General features: G+C 43.6%; 1 protein-coding gene across 2 annotated transcripts in view; it reads left to right on the top strand.

Annotated features, from left to right (window-relative positions):
- lrig1 (leucine-rich repeats and immunoglobulin-like domains 1) overlaps positions 1-22,187 on the top strand; it is a 155,102-nt gene that overhangs the window by 95,706 nt on the left and 37,209 nt on the right. For both annotated transcript variants that reach the window (XM_038810593.1, XM_038810594.1), the window contains exons 6-8: positions 4,937-5,080; positions 6,048-6,191; positions 7,881-8,024. In XM_038810593.1, coding sequence (XP_038666521.1) covers positions 4,937-5,080; positions 6,048-6,191; positions 7,881-8,024 — 432 coding nt within the window. The remainder of the gene's footprint in view (positions 1-4,936; positions 5,081-6,047; positions 6,192-7,880; positions 8,025-22,187) is intronic.

The following is a 22,187-nucleotide window of genomic DNA, read 5'->3' as shown; positions in this document are numbered from 1 at the left end:
TGCAGCCCAAAATGCCCCGATCCAACCATGTTTGTTCAAACACTTGCCATGGGTGCCTTATATAATGGGTGAATCCAATCAACAAACCACTGTCCAAACCTACGCAACACTTCAAACAATTACTCCCATTCGACCTTGTCGAATGCCTTCTCAGTGTCCATTGCTACACCCCCTCAACCTCCTGCACCTCCAAGGGCATCATAATAACATTGTGGAACCTCGGAACATTTGGGGACAGCTGCCACCCCCTCATATACCATGTGTGATCCTCCCATATCACCCCCGGCGCAAGCTCCTCTACCCACATCGCCAACACCGTTGCATCTACATTCAGCAGTGAGATCAGACGATATGACCCACACTGCTCCAAAACAACGAAACAATGTGGGTGTACGTGAGAAAAAAACCAAAAACCCCTTCGCCCTTGGCCTCCCAAACCGCCACAGGTTCACCACCCCCATACGCTTCATAAACCCCAACAACTCCTTAGCCATCGCCGAAACCTTCCGGGATCTAGGACCGATCAATCCAACCCTGGATCCAGAACAGTATTAAAGTCACTCCCCCATAATCAGCCAGTGCATGCCCAGGTCCGGAACCTTTGCTAAGATCTGCCTCTCAAAATCCAGGTTGTCCCATTTGGGACACATACATTCAGTAGCACTACAGGTGTCCCCTCCAGCTTCCCACTTACCATCACAAACCTTCCACCCGGATCAGTCACAATACTGCCCATCTTTTATTAATCAGCACTGCCACACCCTCGTCTTCATATCTAACCCCCGAGTGGAACACTTGCCCCACCCGGCCTTCTCTGGTTCCCCCAATTTCAGGCGTATCTCCTTCAAAAACACATCAACCTTAGATTCATTAAATGAGCGAAAACACGCAACCTTTTGACCGGTCCATTTAAACCATGGATGTTACGTGAAATCAAGCACGTCAGGGGGCTAAATTCACCTGCCTCCTCTGGCATGTCAAAATAGATAATAAGATAAAAGTGGAAGGGACGACACTTTTCAGATTCCTGCATCCGCAGTAATTTGCTTTTATCCAGAAGATAATAAGTTGTCTCCTCCAAGTAGACCCAGTTCAGGATACTGCATAATCTGCATGTAACGCTTAGAGTTAGACACAGGTTTGATCCTGCTATATCCCTGATGTGTGATCATAAACGAGCGGGGTACTTCACCCCTTCCTTGTAGAGGGCAGCCTTGATGTCATTATACCTCGCCTGTTAACTGCACTCCCAAGATCTGGTAGATCCTCAGTTTGTGACCTTCCCAGGTGCAATTTCTTGTCTGCTTCGCCCACCTCAAAACCTTTTCCTTGTCAAGGAAGCAATGCAGCCGTACCACCATCGCCCTCAGCTGTCTCCTCAATGCCCGGTGTGCTCGATCCACCTTTGGAGGGGGTGGGGGTACCGGTCAAAGACCACCCAACTTCTCAGATGTGTTTGCCACATATTTTGTGGCCTGCGTTCCCTTGTGCCCTTTAGCCAACCACAATCCATATGTTCTGTCTCCTTGACTGATTCTCGTGGTTCTCTACCATCTCCCTCTATCTCTTTTGGCTCTCCTCCACCAGTGTTATCACGACCTCCATCAAGGCCAGTTGTTCCTCATGTTCACCTGCCATCCTTTCCACTTTCTGGAGCACCTGCCCTGCACCTCCATTCTCTTAATCGCTACCCTCAGAGGCTCCACCACCTTTGGCAGATCATCTTGAGGCCTCCAGCCTCTGCTGCTGGAACTTTGCGTTTAGGAATTCCACAAGTTGCTTGGTAGGCCATTGGGCGGGCAATGCTGCCCCAGCACTCCCCGTCATTTTTTTCTTGTGTCGCACCTTGAATACCCTCTCACTCAAGTAAGCCATAAACTAGACCTACCGACGGAGCACCACCATCCCATGGTGCTCATGCTTCTTTCACCAACTAACAGCCCGTAATCTGGGTGACAAAAGAGCTGTAGAATTCCACCTTGAGCGGGAGCCACCAAATGTGTGACCACTCACTCCATGGCCACCACTGGAAGTTGTTTGATTAATATGTTACTAGGCTTTTCAAATTTTTTGCTATTGAAGTTTTTAAAAAAAAGTGCAAAACAGGTACAGAACAGAACAAGAGTTATGACGAGCATAGGAACAAGCAAGACAGGATAAATTCAGAACAGTATACATAAGGAACCATGACTCTAGTTTATATGATGGATCAGTTCAACAACAGATTAATAAATTGAGTGGGGGGGAGGGTAAGGAAGAACATTTCAGGATGCATGCCTTTATGTATTGCATTATCATAGAACATAGAAAAATACAGCACAGAACAGGCCCTTCGGCCCACGACGTGCCGAATTTTTGTCCTAGATTAAGAAATTAATCTACACCCCATCATTCTACTGTAATCCATCTACCTATCCAATAGACGCTTGAAGGTCCCTAATGTTTCCGACTCAACTACTTCCACAGGCAGTGCATTCCATGCCCCCACTACTCTCTGGGTAAAGAACCTACCTCTGACATCCCCTATATCTTCCGCCATTCACCTTAAATTTATGTCCCCTTGTAATGGTTTGTTCCACCCGGGGAAAAAGTCTCTGACTGTCTATCTATTCCCCTCGACGAAAAAAATTGAAATAGCTCATGGATATCCGAACAGGAGAAGTCAGATATGAATATAAGATAGGGGTCCCATTCTTTATGTAATGCGTCAAACTTGGAGTGGATTAGAGTTCAGGAATTCCATAGGGATGCATTCCATAATTAACCTATGCCAGTTTTGGATTGAAGGAATCTAGGATCTTAGGATATTATGTGCTGCATTGGTCAGGATATTGTACAAACTTTTCTTGTTAGAATCAGCCCATAATCAGGGACACAGGATTAGACTGTCCAAGGTTCTATCAAAAATCCTGTCTAGCACTCTGACTCCACCAGACCAATCGTAATCCCTTCTGCTACCAGGCACTTTAGGCACATTGGGATATAGCAGGATCAAACCTGTGTCTAAATCTAAGCGTTACATGCAGATTATGCAGTATTCTGAACTGGGTCTCCTTGGAGGCGGCAATTTATAATCTAAATGGGAGTACTCGGTGCAGAGCAATCTGGGTGTTCTTGTGCATGAATCCATCTGTGATGATTCCATCTATTACCTTCACATCACCCCCTCTGTACTTTTTTTTTTTCTACCTTTCCTAAAAATGGGTTACATGAAATAAATCCACTGGCAATGGATCAGATTATTCAATGGTGCGGATAACTCCATAGGTGCAAACAGCACTTCAGAACTGGGGCGGAATTCTCCGCAACGGCCAATGCCGTCGTGAAATCCGGAGTGTTTTACGACGGCGTCGGAGGCCGCTCCTCGCCCCCTATGGGGGGGGGGGCTAGGAGCGGCGTTTTGTGCAACTTGGCCGCCGGGGTTTGACGCTGGCATCAAGGCGGAGCGCAGAGAATGACGCGGCCTGCGGCGCCTAATGACATCATGCGCAGGTTAGCCAGCGCCAGCCCGTGCATGTGCGGTTGCCGTCTTCCCCTCCGCTGCCCCGCAAGACGTGGCGGCTTGATCTTGCGGGGCGGCGGAGGGGAAAGAGTGCGTCTCTTGGAGACGACGGCCTGACGGTCGGTGGGCACCGATCGCGGGCCAGCCCCCTCCCGAGCACGGCCGTGGAGCTCGACCCCCTCTCCGCCCCCCCACAAGCCCCAAACTCCCCTTTTGCGCTATGTTCACGCTGGCAGTGACCAGGTGTGGTTGCCGCCGGCCTGAACAGGTTGGGAACGGCAGGCTGCTCGGCCCATCCGGGCCGGAGAATCGCGGGTCGCCGTGAAAATCGGCGACCCGCGATTCTCCGAGCGGCGTTTTGCAAAACACGACATGCCATTTTGGGAGGGGGTGGGAGAATCGCGGGGGGTACCAGAGCGGCCCTCCCGCGATTCTCCCACCCGGCCTGGGCAGCGGAGAATCGTGCCCCTGGTTTCTATTCTCTGAAGCAAAGCTAGACCATTCCAGAGCAAGACATTAAGGATTTTCTGTTGTTCAGAATTCAGTTGATGCTGGTGTTCTAAATTGATCATCATAGCAATGTTCTCTTGCTGCTGCCAATGAGAATGCAAATGGGATTGCAAACTTGAAATTTTTTAGTAATTATATGAGTTGTTGAATTGTGTGATTACATTTTTCTTCACCAAGAGCACGAGCTGAAGAGCATTATTTTCAGACAATTCAACCTATTCTGCAATTGGTGTAGTCATTAAAGTAAAGGTGGGGCGGTACGTGGAGCAGTGGTTAACACTGGGACTGTGGCGCTGAAGACCCGGGTTCGAATCCTGGCCCTGGGTCACTGTGTGGAGTTTGCACATTCTCCCCGTGTCTGCGTGGAGTTCACCCCCACAACCCAAAGATGTGCAGGTTGGGTGGATTGGCCACGCCAAATTGCCCCTTAATTGAAAAAAATTATAATTGGGTACTCTAAATTTTTTATTTTTTTTAATTCAAGTAAAGGTGACCTGATTGACTGCTTTCTAAATTACATGAAATTTTCAGCAACCCGATAAAGTGGATTGATGGTGGCCTTGTTGCAGTGTATGGTGAAGCAAAGGCAAAGCACTGGTATATGTGAATTTTGGACAGAATCTCATCATTGGTGTCCCATTAGACCATTATATTTGCATCTTTTCAGTTAGTTTTGAAAATAATATTTTGGGAATCAAATTGCAAGACATTTTTGAATTATGAATACACAGGTTATGAATATATTTTTTTAGTCTGGGAGGTTTGATATTGAGCTTTCTCTTTGTGATTAATGAATAATAATGACAGTACCATTATTTTGGAAATATTGATCAGTTGCCTTGGGAGCTGAATGTTTTTTTTTTCAGGGAATGATATAACCAAACGCAGTTTTAAGGATGAATTTTTGTGCATTTTATGTTCCAGAGAGCTAAATCGAAACAGAATACGTCTCATTCATGGGTTAACATTTCAAGGGTTAGACAGCTTGGAAGTGCTTAAGTTGCAGAGGAATAACATCAGTAAACTGATGGATGGAGCCTTCTGGGGACTTGCCAGGATGCAAGTTTTGTAAGTTTTTTGTTTGGGGAATGGTATCACATATATTAAGACAATACAAGACCATATGTTGCAGAAATACAATATATTGTATATACAATATACAATAATCCAAGACCAACGCAACACCTTACAGAGGGTCAGAATAATCCAGTCAGTCCTATTCCCAATCCGCTCTGTTCTGTAGCCCTGCAAGCTTATTTCTCCTATTGTTTACATTCTCTATCTTGCCACTCTCCCCATGCCCATCTACAAATCAATAGTTGTATATTAACAAGTTATCAGACTTTAGGAGCAGGAGTGGGCCATTGAGCCCTTCCAACCTGCTCTGCCATTCAATGAGATGGCTAATCATCTAATTCAATACCATTTTCCTGCACTATCCCTAATATCCCTTGATGTTTTTAGTATGTAGGATCTATTGATCTGCATCTTGAACATACTCTTCAACTTGGGTGTACACTCTGAGAGATAGTTGAGCATACAATTGGACTTTGTTCACGTTGATGTACTGTAGATTGTAGTTCTAATGGGTAGATGCATTTTCGTCTTTTGCCCAGTTTGCACTTTTTTCTTGTGCAGGAGTAAATCTGAACACTGGAATGAACATGAGCATTTGAGTTTACCTCAAATTATATGGTGCAATGTCATAATAGTATAAAAATTTGCAATTTACAACTGCAAGTACCCGATTTGGGTTGCTGCAGTGCAAACCAGGCAGCTATCAGAATTCGGTAACTAGTGTTATTGGTCACATTTCTGGTAATTTCTGTTTGAAAATTTGGATTGTAACCAGTTTTAATAAATACCAAGCTCAAGTGTCATTATATATAATATATATATTTGACCTTTTTAATAAATATAGTTTTTTGTGTTGTGCTTCAATAGAAAGAAAATAGTGGATTCATTTCTCTTAAGCTGCTTGTGTTGCAATGTCTTGTACAAAGGTAATTTTACTCCAATCTTTATCTTTTTGTAGGCATTTGGACAGCAATATCTTAAATGAAGTGAATAGTGGCTGGCTTTATGGGCTGTCCTCTTTGCACCAACTTTTCCTGAGCTACAATACCATCTCTCGGATAAATCCTGATGCCTGGGGTTTCTGCCAGAATCTAGCAGAATTGTAAGTGCCATGAGATGTATGTTTTTATTGAGGGAAAATCTCAGCAGTATGTTCCCCTAAAATAGCTTTTATATAGTTAAACAACTCCAATTTTACCCATGGTAATGCCTTCATTGTTTTTTTTCAGATTATTTTAAAGTTGTGGTACCAAAAACTATAACACTGCCGTACCCGTACCAGCCTCCCCAAACAGGTGCCGGAATGTGGCGACTAGGGGCTTTTCACAGTAACTTCATTTGAAGTCTACTTGTGACAATAAGCGATTTTTTAACTTTGAATTGAAGATTTGAATTTTAGAAATAAACTGTAAATGTAACTTTGTGTTGTCGGCTGGTGAACGTAATACTCATATAATGACTTCTTGTTTTTCTTCACTTGGAGAATGAAACGGCATTCTAGTTAGAAAAAGTAATTTTTGAGTTACTTTAGTGTAACAAATGAATTTTAAATGGGAGACCTGATTTGTTTTCTTTTAAGGAATCCAATGCCAAAAGTTTCTATTTTACTCCTTGAACTGCTTGTTGTAAATTAATGTTTTAATATGCCGTTAATGTTTTTTGAAGGATGTTCAATTGTGGTTTTTAGGCTGAGATGGAACGCAGTTTCATGATTGTTATATATATTTGAGGACAGTTCATGCTATTACACAATATATTATATAGTCCCTAAAGATGTGCTTGTTAGGTGAATTGGACATTCTGAATTCTCCCTCGGTGTACCCGAACAGGCGCCGGGGTGTGGCGACTGGGGATTTTCACAGCAATGTTAATGTAAGCCTACTTGTAACAGCCATGAAGATTATTATTGTCAGTTAGATAATGTAAACCCAAAGCTACCGATATGGCATTTTAAAAACGTACTCATAGTAGAAATATGTTTTGGAGTAACTTCAGAATTTCCAGCTGGGTTTTAATGACAACCGATTTTAAAAATCCCATGAAACTGCCTTAATTACTAAGCATAATGTTTAGTTTACTGAAAAAATGTTGGATTGTGTACAAATCCAGCTGTTTTCTAAACAAACTTTTGTAGACTGAGCTTTCACTTTGCCAGGCCCTTGTTAGACTTGATTGAAATCGAGTAAAGGTTGACATGTAGGCAGTAGATATGCATGGATGCTTTACCTCGAGTGCAGTGTACCATAGCTGTTTGCTCTCCCTCCTGCATAGTTAGTCTCTGTTTTCTTTACCTGGATTGCATGGGGCGTAAGTGATCATTTTTATTTTTAAATCCCCCCCCCCCGCCCTGTTATGGTAGGGACACTTTTTAAAAAATCTCTCTTCAATTAATCTAGGATCTTTATTATCATCCTGGGTTGTTTGGGATTTAGGTTAGGAGTTGTTGCTGCTGATCACTGTGCATCAGCTTTCACTTGAAATACATCAATGAGGGCAGGATTGAGCCCTGTGGACTGACACCACCTCTTGATTCAAAACCTTGCTAGATTATCACCACCATGGATCATATAATATTGGCCATTGAGTACATCATCAGAGTCCGAACACCTGTGGAATTGCATTGCAGCAAGATTTCAGTAAATGGATTTTTGGTGAGGGGCAAAGTTAAGAATCAATGAACATACTTGCTTGCCTTGGGGAAGTTGCTTCTGAATACTAAAACAGCTATTTAATTAATTACAAAAATCTATTAAGCTTAATTTATAAATCGTATGTTTTCATCACTTCTCAGGAATCTTTCTCACAATAACCTGATCAGGTTGGATGAGGGAAGCCTAATGGGGCTGAGTGGGCTCCAGATTCTTCGCTTAAGTCACAATACAATAAGCCATATTGCTGATGGTGCCTTTAAAGGACTTCGAACTCTGCGAGTGTTGTAAGTATTGAAATCTGCTATGCAGTGAGACATGAACAAGTTTAGTTTCAGTGTGGATAATCTACAGTTTGCACCATATACTGACATGTTGTAATGTAATGATCTTTAGGGTTTGGCAAATCAGGCTTGTGTTCTCACAGGTTAAAAAATTAAGGTTTTCATATTAAATTCTTTCTCTCAAAATGCAGTGTCCTGATACAGTAGCCTTGTAAAAACCTATTGGATTTTGTGGACCTTCATAACATTCCATTGGAGTGTCTCATTACTAGAAGTTGGTCCAATGAGGTGATAAGTAGTTTAGTTTGTGTATTTGTAGAAATTCCGTTGCGCATCCTTGAAGATTAGGGACTTTTCCCTGTGACCTGGTCAACATTCCTCCCCCTCTCCATTACCACCAAAAATAAATCAGTGGCCATTCATGTCATTTACTTGTTGTAGGATCTTGCTGTCCACAAATCGGCTGCCCCCTTCCCTAAAAGTAACTGTGACCCACTGGAATAAATATTGCACTAGCTGTGACACAGTTTGGGACATCCTGAGGTTGTGAAAGGTGCTATGTAAACTTTTATATTTTATAATTTAACGCTATTTGTGAAACAAGGAAGGCAGTTAGATTTTTTTTTGTAATTTTTGCACACAGATTAATTGTTGCCACAGATTAACTACATATAACCATTCAGTCGATTTTGTTTTTGGAGGGGTGGGGAAATTTTATTAGACTGAGTAAATCTGGTTCTGTGCAGTTATGCCCCAGATTATGCAGACCATGCATAAAATTGCAAGGACCCGGTGCTATGTGTTTGAGATCTTGCGTGTTGAATTTGAAATGTGTATTATTTCTTTGAAATGTGTCTGGGAAAAGAAAAACTAATGGTATTTTTTGCATCTTTGGGCAGCTAACATTTAGTCAGCTTGTGTATGTGTGCCAGTATATAGTGCCCAATCTATTTCCACATATACGGTCAATGCTCCCAGATTCACACTTTGGTTTAAATTTCAATGATCATAATAAAAGTACAGCATCTCCAATCTGGCTATCAAGGTTGTATGAAAGCCGGACACTTTAGAAGATGCCATGCATCAATTTTAATTGTTTCAATGAATAAGGTACCTTTGGTGCATTGGTGCTGTGGCACACTTGACTACTTATTGCTTCATGTGCCAGTTTTATCCCATATTCCGAGTCATTTGAGCAACCCTTGATCCAACCTGACCTGACTAAACTGCCCTTTTAACTGAGGGGTTGTATTTCCACACGTACGGGAAGTTGCGGTTCTCTAGTCGCTTCAGTAGCATACCAATACTTTAAATTCAGCACAGCCTGTGAGTCATCTTTACTTGCCTTGTTTTATTTTTTTTCCAGTTCCTTCACTTTTTTAATTAAAGTTTTAAAGAGAATAATAAACTTATTTACTTGCTTTCATGTGTCTCCTATTAATTGAATTAAAGTTCTGATTCCTCTTTTTTGCACTGCCCCCCTAAAAACTGGCAAGATCCGAAATCTGACACTGACTTGGTGCCGATGTTCCTGTTTTTGAGACACTGTACCTACAACAGAAAAATTGTTTGCAGAAAAGTCGGATTGTTCTTTTGACCAGTTTAAAGCTGGCTTCAATCGGTTTCCAGATGTAGAAAAGGAGGAGATAATACATTACTTGATTGAAAGAGTAAATCGAAACAAGTGGAAATATTTTTATCGATATTTCGGATAAGAGAAATGTCGGTGTAAACAAATATTAACAGATCTTCAAAGATTTTCATTCAAGATTGGATGAAGTGGGAGGGAGCAGGTTGGCAACATGAAGGTGGCAGTCTTTTTGTCAACCTGTAGCATTAGTTTTATTTGGATGTCAACATTGGTTCCATGATAGCACTTCTGACTCTTTATTCAATAGGTTGAATGTTCAAGTCCCACTCCAAAGATTTGAGCGCAAATCCAGACTGGCATTCTTAGTACAGCATTGAGGCAATACTGCAGTGTCATATATGATAAAATGAGGTTCTGTCCTCCCTTTAAGGGATGCAAAATACCTGAATACATGGGTGGCATGTTAGCTCGAGTGCTTCACAGCTCCAGGGTCCCAGGTTTGATTTCCCGGCTAGGGTCACTGTCTGTGCGGAGTCTGCACGTTCTCCCTGTGTCTGCGTGGGTTTCCTCCGGGTGCTCCGGTTTCCTCCCACAGTCCAAAGATGTGCAGGTTAGATGGATTGGCCATGCTAAATTGCTCTTAGTGTCCAAAAAGGTTAGGTGGGGTTAGTGTCCAAAAAGGTTAAGTGGGATTACTGGGTTACGGGGATAGGGTGGAGGTGTGGGCTGAGGTAGGGTGCTCTTTCCAATAGCCGGTGCAGATGCGATGGGGCGAATGGCCTCCTGCACTGTAAATTCTATGTAATCTATGTAATTACTCAAAGTAGAGCAGGAGGTTCCCATTGGCGTGTCAGCCGATATTTACTCCAACTAAAATTATCTGGTCGCCATATTGCTGTTTGTAGGACTTTGTGCAAGTTAGTTGCTATGTTTCCTACATTACAACAGTGCACTTTGTGAATGATGTGAAAACTTTCAACTGGGATTGGCAAAAGCTGTTGAAAGTGCTCGAGGTGATCAGAATTGGTTGGAGATAAAAGAATGAAGCTACCATTAGGACGCTATTTGAAGGAACTGAACTTGGTGCTCGTGGACAAGGAATGAGAGAAGGCTGTTGGATTTGTTTATTGTCACGTGTACCGAGGTACAGTGAAAAGTATTTTTCTGTGAGCAGCTCAACAGCTATTACTATTGCCTTTAACAGTTATGCAGAAGCCATGATTTAAAAAAAAAAAAATCAGATGAAGTACCAAAAGGTGTCCAAATAGGAGCCCAGTTGGGGAAGGTAATGGGATTTGTAGATGAGCAGGTCCTAGTAGCTAACCCAGTAGACGAATGATTAGAATGAATGAAGTGGTGAAAGTTTACAGAATGATGTAAGAAAGGTTGTCATGATATGCAGATAATGTTATACAGACAGGCAGCTAATGAACACTGAGAACGACATGACCGATGAGCAGGCAGGACACTCGGGGGTGGTATCTCACTATAAAAGGCACGATGCGCTCACACTCCGCTCTTTCCACTGATGAACATCTACAGAGTGAGACAGGGTATATTTACAGTATCACACCTCTGGCATGTGGCTAAGAGCTAGTCTGGTTCAGTCAGACAGAGTAACCACACTTGGGTTAGCAGAGAGTCGAACTCATAGAGAACTGCTAACTGTGCTACTGGTTCAATAAATCGGATTGAACTAACTTAAAGGTCTGGAGTATCTTTTGGTTAAAGCTGCATCCAGTTGCAGCCTGTGTTATCCCAGAGTACATAACACAACAGGTTAAAGTTATGACGATTGGAAGAAATAATGATGTGAAAGCAGAGGTTAAGATAAATGATCAGCAGCTGGAACAGGTTTCATAAAGTACCTGAGAAGAATCTTTCAGAAGAGGAATTGGCTAGAATAGCAATGGCCAAAAATGTACTCTCCAAAAATAAAGGATTACTTAGCATAGGAATGACTAGAGATCTTAATGATCAGAACTGAGATTTTTGGCCCTGGATGGGCTGAAATGTGGCTCTTGAACAGCAGACATCTAAAGACTAAAGTTGTGAAATGTGGTTCTTGAGAAGGATGGAGTGGGTCCGTTAGAGAGAACAAAATCGGTGAAGTTCTCAGGATGGTGGGGGAGGAGATCATTAATAAATGTCAAGAAAAGGCAGTAAGGTTGGATTGGCCATATTATATGGTACGAGAACCTGCTAAAAGGGGGTGTTTGAAGGAAGATTGAGGGATGGAGACAAAGAAAATAGGGAAGTCCTCCTAAAACTATGCAAAATTCTAGAACTATACAAGTCACTAGTTAGACCACTCCTGGAACATGATGAACAGTTTTAGTCTCCTTATCTTGGGAAAGATGTACTGGCATTGGAGGCAGTCCAGAGAATGTTTACGAGGTTAATCCCAGGTATGGAGAAATTTTCTTAAGAGAAGAGGTTGAGTAGGTTTGGCTTATACTCATTGGAGTTCTGAAGAATGAGAGGCGACCATATTCCGATGCAGAGGATTCTTTGGGGGCTGGATAGGATAGATGTTACGAGGATGTTTTACCCTGTCAGAGAGTCTAGGACCAGAGGGCATTATCTGAGTAAGGGGTCGTCTTTAAGATCGATAAGGAGGAATTTTTTCTCTGAGGATAAAAGTAAATTTATTAGAATTTGCAGATTTTTAGAAATTGTTATGACAAAATTACAGTACCAAGCACAAAAAAATGCGGCAAAAAACTGAACAGGGAATCGGTATCCTGAGGCCACCTGAGACACACCAATGAGGAAGAGAGCCAGTCAGCAGTCAATAAGAGGGGAATCCCACCCCAGAGGAAAAGAAAAAACAGATATTTAAGAAGTACAGCGCTCAGCCCATCACCAAATCTCTAGGCACTCGTGGACCAACCCAGTCTCTCTGGGGCCCCTCCCACAGGCTCCCATGACAGGGGCACATTCGATCCTCGGGGACAATATAGTCATGGCGCCGGGCCTGGGTCAGCACCATCCAAAAAGAAAACTCAGGAAATTATATCCCCAAGAACGTCCACACTACCCCAAAACTCTCACCCTGCCGAGTCTGCACCCACCCCATTCAGGGCAATGCACTACCCCCAGTCAAAAGGAGAGAAAAGATAATTATCCTCATGTTAGCCAGGGGATAATCCCAGTCCAGGTAGAAGAACCGTCAAGACATCCATCAACAGGGTGCCCTGGGAGGGAGGGCAGACCCTCTTTCACCCGCCTCCTGAGATCCCCACCCATTCCACCGGGCCAGACCAGAACCAGGAGCAGGGTAATGCTTGCCCAGATGAAAGAAAAAAATAAACCCCAGGGAGGGGACACCCAACCATCTGACGGTAACCACCATCATATAAAGGATATCTAGGATCACTCTCATCCCCAATCCTCAAGTCACTAATTCCAATCCCACTTCAGCCCACTATAATAACAGACCCAGCTTAAATTCAAATCTAAAGAAAAACCCAAAACTGATTAGCTCTAATTGGGGGGATGATCCTCCATCAGCGAGAACCAAACTAATTATACCAGCCCCAAACTTGAAATGAAAAAATGAAATGAAAATCGCTTATTGTCACAAGTAGGCTTCAAATGAAGTTACTGTGAAAAGCCCCTAGTCGCCACATTCCGACGCTTGTTCGGGGAGGCTGTTACAGGAATACTTCTATCACTGTAACACTCTCAACTTCTAACACTCTCCCTGCCTCCAGCTCCACCCCTCTTCCTTTTAAACAAGACTGGGTGATAAATAAGAACACTCCCTACTCCCAATAACAAGGATTATAAAACACATGGAGCCAGTTTAGCTCAGTTGGCTGGACAGCTGATGCAGAGTGAGGCCAACAGTGTCGGCTCGATTCTCGTACCGGCTGAGGTTATTCATGAAGACCTGTCTTCTCAACCTTGCCCCTTGCCTGAGGGGTGGTAATCTTCAGATTACATCGAAACCATTCTGTTCTCCCCCCTTGGAAAAGCAGCTTTTGGTCATCTGGAACTATGATGACTGAAGATACTATATGGCACAGTTACAATGAGGAGTGGCAGCATAGTTACAATTCGTAGTGAAACTGTCCACTAATCCCATTTGCAATATTAGTGTAACCAACAGTACAGGCCATTACACCCATATTTCACACTTCCCTGTAGGGAAAAGAGAGCATGAAGAAAACAACTACATGATCAACTGGGAGTAATATTCAGGATACCAGAAGAGCTGCAGGGTAGTCCTCATGATAAAGAATCTTCACGGTCACACAAAGAAAGTAAAAGCCAAGAATAAAGCAGAATCTATAAGCATTCTCCAGGATTCCGACGATTGAAGCATGAGACATTGTCCAGGTGGCACAGTGGTTAGCACTCCTGACACAGCACCAGGGACCGAGGTTCCATTCCAACCTCCGGTAATGCTTGGAGTTGGCACTTTCTCCTGTGTCTGCGTGGGTTTCCCCTGGGTGCTCCGGTTTTCTCCCACAGTCCAAAGATACGCAGGTTAAGTGGATTGCTATGATAAAATTGCCCTTTTGTCCAGGGATGTGCAGGTTAGGTGGGGTTATGGGATAGGATGGGGGAATGGACTTTGGTAGAGTGCTCGTGCAGAGGGTCGGTGCAGATCTGATGGCCGAATTGTCTCTTGCACTGTAGGGAAACTATCATTCCTTCTGCGATGCCATCTCGCTAACACTCGGGCAGTGTGCAGTCCAGACCCTATCCAGGGAAAGACACGATGGGTTCAGTCAAATCCAGCCCCTCACAACGAACAGCAGGAACAGGACAATACAGGACCAGTGATTAGTGGGCCAGACTGACCCCTGGCCTCGAATACAGGATACATTGTGCTCCATTGAATCTGATCCACCCAGCTTCCTGATCAAGATCATGGAAACATGGCAACGAATCCTTGCACCCACTTGTGATCTCCTACACCACCTCGTCAGGCGACGGGCCCAGGGGTATACACCGGTTGCTCTCCTTCTCCCAAACCCTTCAGGCTGGATGACAAGCCATGTAACAGCAACTCCAACAGGAGGTGGCCCCCAGCAGGGACGGTGCTCTCGTAAAGAATCTGCCTGTGCACCTCCATAGAAGTACATGCACCGCTGAGCTGGGATTTTCAGTAAAGACAACATCTTCACTGTCTGTGTGGAGTCTGCACGTCCTCCCCCTGTGTGCGTGGGTTTCCTCCGGGTGCTCCGGTTTCCTCCCACAGTCCAAAGATGTGCGGGTTAGGTGGATTGGCCATGCTAAATTGCCCGTAGAGTCCTAATAAAAGTAAGGTTAAGGGGGGGGTTACGGGTATAGGGTGGATACGTGGGTTTGAGTAGGGTGATCATGGCTCGGCACAACATTGAGGGCCGAAGGGCCTGTTCTGTGCTGTACTGTTCTATGTTCTATCTCCGTTGGCAGTCATCATCCGATGCACATAGCACCGCCGAGGCGAAATTTCGCTCAGCAGCAACTGTGCCACCGTATCAAGGCCCCAATCCAACCGCCATGAACAAACAAGGATTTTAACATTTTATATTTAATTTGTGGTCTTTCTTGTAAAGACACTTACCAAACACTTCCAGGACATAGTCCAAGAAGAGGCAAATATAAAATGTGCACTGGAATTAAAATATAATAATCACTTATTGTCACAAGTAGGCTTCAATTAAGTTACTGTGAAAAGCCCCTAGATGCCATATTCCGGCGCCTGTTCGGTGAGGCCAGTACGGGAATATGAATCTGAGCTCACAAAAACCCAATTGCTCGTGTGCTCACATCACTCTCTCCCCCCCCCCCCCCCCCCCCCCCCAGTGGAATTCTTTACCATAGATGCGGGGCCGTGTTAAATATGTTCAAGGCTAAGATAGACTGATTTTTAATCGGTAAAAGAAACACCAGTTGGGATAAGGCAGGAAAGTGAGTTGAGGATTTTCATATCGAGTCATTCATTATCTCATTGAATGGCAGAGTAGACTCAGTGGGTCAGATGCCCTACTTCTGCTTCCATGTCTTATGGTCTCAAGAAGAAGAAAGAATGATAACTTGCATTTTCCTCTTGCTACGATAAGCAAACCTGGTGACTACTTATTTGGCCCCGACAGAGCAGTTCAGATCCCGAATGCTCAGAAGTTCAAAAATACTCCATAAGCTGAAAAGCCCTTTGGCTAACCGGAGATTGCAATATGTGCTATATAGTGTGAGCAAGTAGGAAAATAATGAGGATACCATAAATTCATGTGTTTATCCCAGTGAATTAGATGCCTGAATTCAATTGCTCATGCACCTTCCACATACATAGATTATACACTATAGCTCCTGATTAGTACTATCATGAGAAGCTATCATTTGGGATTTTATTAACTGGGGAGAAACAAAAAATTAACAGTGTTTTGAGACTGTGCTTTTGGTTCGAAGAAACTTGTTAAATATTTGCTTAAAAACTTAATTATGAACTTAATCTGTATTCCTGGTACCTGATTTTTAAATTGGATACTCTACTTGGTGTCCGGTGTGCTTATTCTACAACATATCCAACATGCACTGCATTTCAGTCTCTAACTGAGCCAGTCTCCATGGCTTTAGTCAAGACGGATGTAACTTTATTGGTTTAAAGTTTCCTGTGTCTACATCGTGACTAGTTAATGGAGTGGACCCTGGTGTTTCCCTACAACTCTGTCTAAATTCTTTCAGTATCTTTATTAGACCTTTCCTTTGTTCTTCATCTGCTGATAGGTTTGCATCTTTGGTTTTAGACCCCCCCTCTGATGTCTTCAAACAGCGCCTTGTTTTCACACTTCTTCAAAGTCAAAGACTTCCCTTTGTCAGGTTTCTGACTGTCCAAATTGGAGAGGATCTCCTGAATGAGTTTCTTCTGCATTTGTCTCCTATCTCTCGGGTCATGCAGTCAGTCTTTTCCGATTGTCCAATTTCGAGGATCTTCTGCAGCCAAATGGCAAGCAGTATTGTCAACCCTAAAGGAAATATTTGGTTCATTTATAATCAATAAACACTTTTCAATCCCTCCAGATTTACATTCTCTCTTTTCTTTTACATGGTTACTTTCAGTGACAAGTAAATCTGAGGATTCAATCTTTGCAGAGTTTGTTGGCTTTATATGCACTATTCGTTGTTTGACAACTTTTGCATCTTCGTTGGAGTCTTTGTAGTAATCACCGCTTTTTATCTCCATTTAGTCATGGACTTGTACAATTTGTGCTTTCCAGATTTCAACTTTTCTTCTCTACTTTCAGATTATACTAAGGTGAAACCTGTAGCTAGGAATGTCCGTAGTGGGTGTGTTGAATTGACGAGACATTATTCCTTTAATGGTGGTGGCCGGCAACTACTTTTCATATAATTATCAGAATCGGAGGATAGCATGTTGGTGGTTTCATGAGCTTTCTGTTTTTTGTTGAAACAGATTTGGCTACAGAATCACGGAATGGTTCTTCATCCACCTTTCTTATTTTCAAAAGGAATTGATAATGAATTATTTCATCTCCTTTTCTATTTGCTTCCTTTACCTTAGAGGCATTGTGGGTAAATCAGCCATTTGTTTGACGCCCAGCTGTCCTCATCCTGAATAGCTGATGTCATGCTTTCCTTCAAAACAGACATGCTCTGTTAACTATTTGCACTTGAAGTAAATCGCAATTACAAGAGGTTGTAACTACAAGAGGCTGTAACAAATTACTTTCAGAAAGGTCCAGTTTACTTCCGATTTGCTGTCATCTTTCCTAACTTTGGAAGAATTACTTGCCATCTGTTCAAAGTCAGTTAGTGACCTGTCTATTCTGTAGCAGTTATCATTTCTTCATAATCCGAACCCAAATTGAATTCAAAACTCTCGTCTGAATCTTCATTATCATTACTATTCGATTCTGACTCTTCTTTCTAAAGATCACCGTCAGTCTTGGAGTTCTCAGAATCTGGTTTTCCACTAGATTATATCTTTGACAAATGTGTGTGGAATCATTCTCGGAGAGATAATTAATCAGTATCAGCAGAATCTCATTCAGTACCGTGGTCATTTGATGTGAGATTAATGCCGTCCAACATTTCTTTCTTTGAGTCATTTAATGCCCAGTGAGTTTTGCTAATTCCCACCTGTCCTGCCATTGGAATCTCATACGCTATCCACAGTACTTCCCTCAGATTCTACAATCATGGGTGAAGCTATAACCTTCACTCCTACTAAATCGTTCCCCAAAGGTAAGTCTATTCCATCCACTGATAACTCCTTAACCACTCCCACCGCTACTGGACCTGACACTAAATAACTCTTCAATTGTACTTTATATACAATGGAACTGAGACATCATCTCCACCTGTCCCCTTCACTAATACCTTAGCTTTCATTGAACTCTCTGGAGACTGGAAAAGGATTTGGTTTTCCCTCCAAAGTCCAGTTAGAGCTGCAGCCTGCCCTGTAGTATTCTCCAATTTTGTTCCCTTTTCAGAATCTTCCTTATGAATTCCAACCAGTTTAATGGGCTTTCCTTGCAACTTCCAACATGCTGAATTAATGTGTCCCACATGGTAACCCGTGGGCCTTTGAGTGTCACCCTCACTCTCAGTACCTTTCTTTCTGGTCTGAGGAGATCTCGGCTATCCATTATTTACCTTGGCTATCTGCCTTGTTTTCACTCTCCCACTTCTTCCTATTCAAAATCATGGGGGTGATGGAACAAAGGTTTAAATTTATGGATAGATTCATAATTTGCAGGCATTATTGTTGCTTGTCTAGTGGTTATAACCCTTGTTCTTCAGCATGGGCTTTTTCTATTTAAACCAGGGCATACATAAACATAAATCCATAATCGATCAAAAACATATCCCCATAATTTGACATTTCTCCCCTTTTTCTCCACTTAACATCCCTCCCCTCCCTCCTGGCAATGAACAGGTTCTCAAACAGGAACATAAACCACCTCAATCTTGCCCAGAATCCCCAAGCCCTGAAGGGCAAATTTAATCTTCTCCGGTTTAAGGAATGCAACATTCCCCCCCCCCCCCCCCCCCCCCAAACCATCCTCACCATGCCAACACCCTCGGTGGCTCTACTGACCTCCACTCAGTAGAATTTGCCACCAGACGATCAGTGTGGAAAAAGCCATTATGCAGGCCTCCTTCCCCTCCAACAGCTCCCGCAAATCCGACACTCTAAAGATAGCCACCAGAGGGCCCCGCGATATCTCCACCCCCACAATGTCTTTTAGAGTTTCAAATATCAGGCCCCAGAAACAAATCAATTGGGCACATGCACAAAACATGTGGACATGATTTGCTGGTCTCCCCTCCATATTCTCTACCTCTGCAAAGAACCCACTCAACCATGCTCGTATCATTTCTGTCCTATGCACCACCTTGAACTGCACCAAGCTCATCTTGACACAGGGCGATGTAGCATTGACCCGGTGCATAATCTCACTCTACTCCACCCTAATCCCACCTCCATGTTCATAAGATATAGGAGCAGAATTACCCATTCAGCCCATCGAGTCTGCTCTGCCATTCTATCATGGCTGATATCTTCCACACCTGCTGCCTACAATGTTATAAACCAAAAGCTGGATTGCCAATCAGCCAGATCATCTCCATAGAACACATGACCAAGGAATGGGAGTAAGCAATTTAGCCTCCTGAGCCTAACGCCTTCCATGTGATCATGGCTGATCCCATCCTGGCCTCAAATCCACCGTCCTCCCTGTTCTCCATAACCCTTCAACCCATTACCAATTAAAAGTCTGTCTAACTCCACTTTAAATTTACTCACTGTCTCTGCGTCCACTGTACTCTGGGGTAGTGAATTCCAAAGATTCACAACCCTTTGGGAGAAGTAGATTTTGCTCAAATCTGTTTTAAATTTGCTAAATCTTGTTCTAAAATTATGACCTCTCATTTTAGAATGTCCCACAGGGGGACGCATCAGCTCAACATCTACTTCATCCATACCTTTAAGCATCTTGTATACCTCAATTAGATCTCCCCTCATTCTTCTGAACTCGAGAGTATAGGCCTAAACTGTTCAATCTCTCCTCCTAGGACAAACCCCATAACTCAGTCGATCCAGTGAACCTCCTCTGAACTGCCTCCAATGTCACTACATCTTTCCTCAAATAAGGGGATCAAAACTGTGCACAATACTCCAGGTGCGGTCTTACCAATGCCAGTGCCCAGCTCCTCCTCCCACTTTCACTTCACCACCTCTTGCTACTTTTCCTGTGCCCATCAGCCATCCTTGGATATCTGCAATCTTGCCTTATCTGGCGATGTAACATGTACAACAGTGTGTGCTTTGGGATCCTCTCTCCGAACCTCCTAGGTAGTTGCAGCTCCCAATGCTTGTACCCATCTATCAAAATTGTTCTGCGTAACCCATTCAAATTATTTCTCTCTCTCTCTCTCTCTCTTTCTCTCGCTTTTTTCTGTCTCTTTGATTTTTTTCTCTCTCCCTAATTCCATTTCAATTTCCATTTGAAAAGCTTTTTCTTTTTGCTGCATCTTTTTTTTTTTTGCGGCATTTCCATTTCTTACTCTATTCTTTTTTTAATTTCTTCTCATGCTCAAAGGGCAACTGGATTCTTCACATCTCAATTTCCACACCAGAAAATGTCTTTCATGCTACACTACTTGGGCTCTCAAGTATCCAATTCAATGTATCATGTATCTCTGCCATCCTAGCTTTAGCTGGCACCTCTATTTTTAATTCCCCTGTCAATTCAATTAGCTTGGCTTTTTGAAACTTTTGTAAATAAACCAAAAACGAGTCGTTCACCTGAAGAAAAATCTTGGCAGCTTCCAGAGCTATCCTGGCATATTGCTACAAACCTTGGGCGGAATTCTCTGACCCCCCCCCCCCCCCCCCCCCCCGCCGGGTCGGAGAATCGCCTGGGGCCGGCGTCAATCCCGCCCCCGCCTTGTCCTGAATTCTCCGCCATCAGAGTAGGTTCAGAAATACAGTAGCTCAACAGCTTTTCTGAAGAGAGAGAGAGCGAAAACAGAGGGAGCAAGCACTCACAGTTCCTTTTTTCTTGAGCGTCCAGAACCCAACACTGCTTTCCTTCGGTCTCTGGATATCATCCTACTCCGGCAGAATCCAATCACCACCTGTTAGTGGGCAAAATATGGCCTTGATGGCCAATTCATTATCAGCCAACTGATCAAACAAGTCCCACACTATCTCTTGGGTGCCACAAAGTCTGTTTTGTTGCTTGGAAACCAACACCATACACTCTGTTGCAACTTTTTGAATTCCTCATTCTCTCTGCTTGACTTAAAGATACTTGTCCATTAAGCATCCATGGATTAAAATGATTACGGCAAAAAAAGGGGAAATAAGAGAATGATTAGGAAGGACCTTTGCACCCGAAACTATGGGCGAGATTCTCCGCAAATGCGGAGAAACGTAAAGGCTGCCGTGGGACAGGCCGTGACCCATGGCAGCCTTCACGGCCACTTTCGGGGCCGATTCCCCACCCCCCCCCCCCCCCCCGGGCGGGACTAGGAGTGCGGCCAGGTGCGTCACGGCGGCGCGGCCTTGACGACGGTCATCAAGGCCCGCGCATGCGCAGATGGCATCTTTCTCCTCAGCCGCCCGGCAAGACGTGGCGGCTTGATCTTGCTGGGCGGCGGAGGGGAAAGAGTGCGTCTGTTTTGGACGCTGGCCCGACGATCAGTGGGCACCGATCGCGGGCCTGTCCCCTCCCGAGCACAGTCATGGTGCTCCTGTGCCAATCTGGCCTCTAGATGCCCCAAATGGGCATCTGGTGCCCGTTTCACGACGGCAGCGAGCAGTGTGTTTGCTGCCGTGTTGAAACGGGCGTGAAGGCCCGGCCGCTCGGCCCATCGGCCTTGGAGAATCGCCGCTCGCTGGCGTTCGTGGCGTGGTTCGGGCGTGAAAAATGTCGGGAGGCCCTCCCGCTATTCTCCCACCCGGCTTTGCATATCTTTTTCTAAGTGACCAGTATTGGTCTGTACTAGTGACCTTTGCTGGTGTGAGATTGACCTGTAAAGTGTATCTCGTGCAAAAGAGATGCCGCAATGCTCTGACTGTGCTGCTTGCTGTTCTGATATATTTCAATTGCACTTTGTTCTTCAGGAGAGCCTTTTTGAGAATCGGAACAAGTACTTTCAAACCATTTTAAGGATAGGTTCACTGTAAGGTATTTAAGTGTCTGCAAATATTAAATGCTGTGCTAATCCTGAAATCTTAAAATATAATTTATTTAGAAGAAGGAAAGGATCAATATTGTAACAGAATTTATCAATGTTGTGCATATACATCACTGGGAGAATGGACTTTTAAAAACACTAATATTTACTAAAACTTGCTACGAAAGTGCATCAGTCTCTAAATATGTCGGCATTTCCTTTTATTGTTTATCCTTCACTACCAGTGCTTGTTACTTTGTCAACTTTACAACTGACTTTCAATGTTTGGACAATATCTTTGACCATTCCTGAACTTATGAATGTCATGCCTTACAATTAGTTTTGGATAGCCTCCATGATTTGGAAAATTTTGGGTGTTTTGCTGAAATTCAGAAATACAAAATATCAGGAATCCAACTGTTCCTATCCTT

Source organism: Scyliorhinus canicula, chromosome 11 (assembly GCF_902713615.1).
Source record: "Scyliorhinus canicula chromosome 11, sScyCan1.1, whole genome shotgun sequence".
Classification (NCBI taxonomy): domain Eukaryota; kingdom Metazoa; phylum Chordata; class Chondrichthyes; order Carcharhiniformes; family Scyliorhinidae; genus Scyliorhinus; species Scyliorhinus canicula.
Note: the sequence above shows the minus strand (reverse complement) of the source record. Positions and strands in the feature narration are given on the sequence as shown.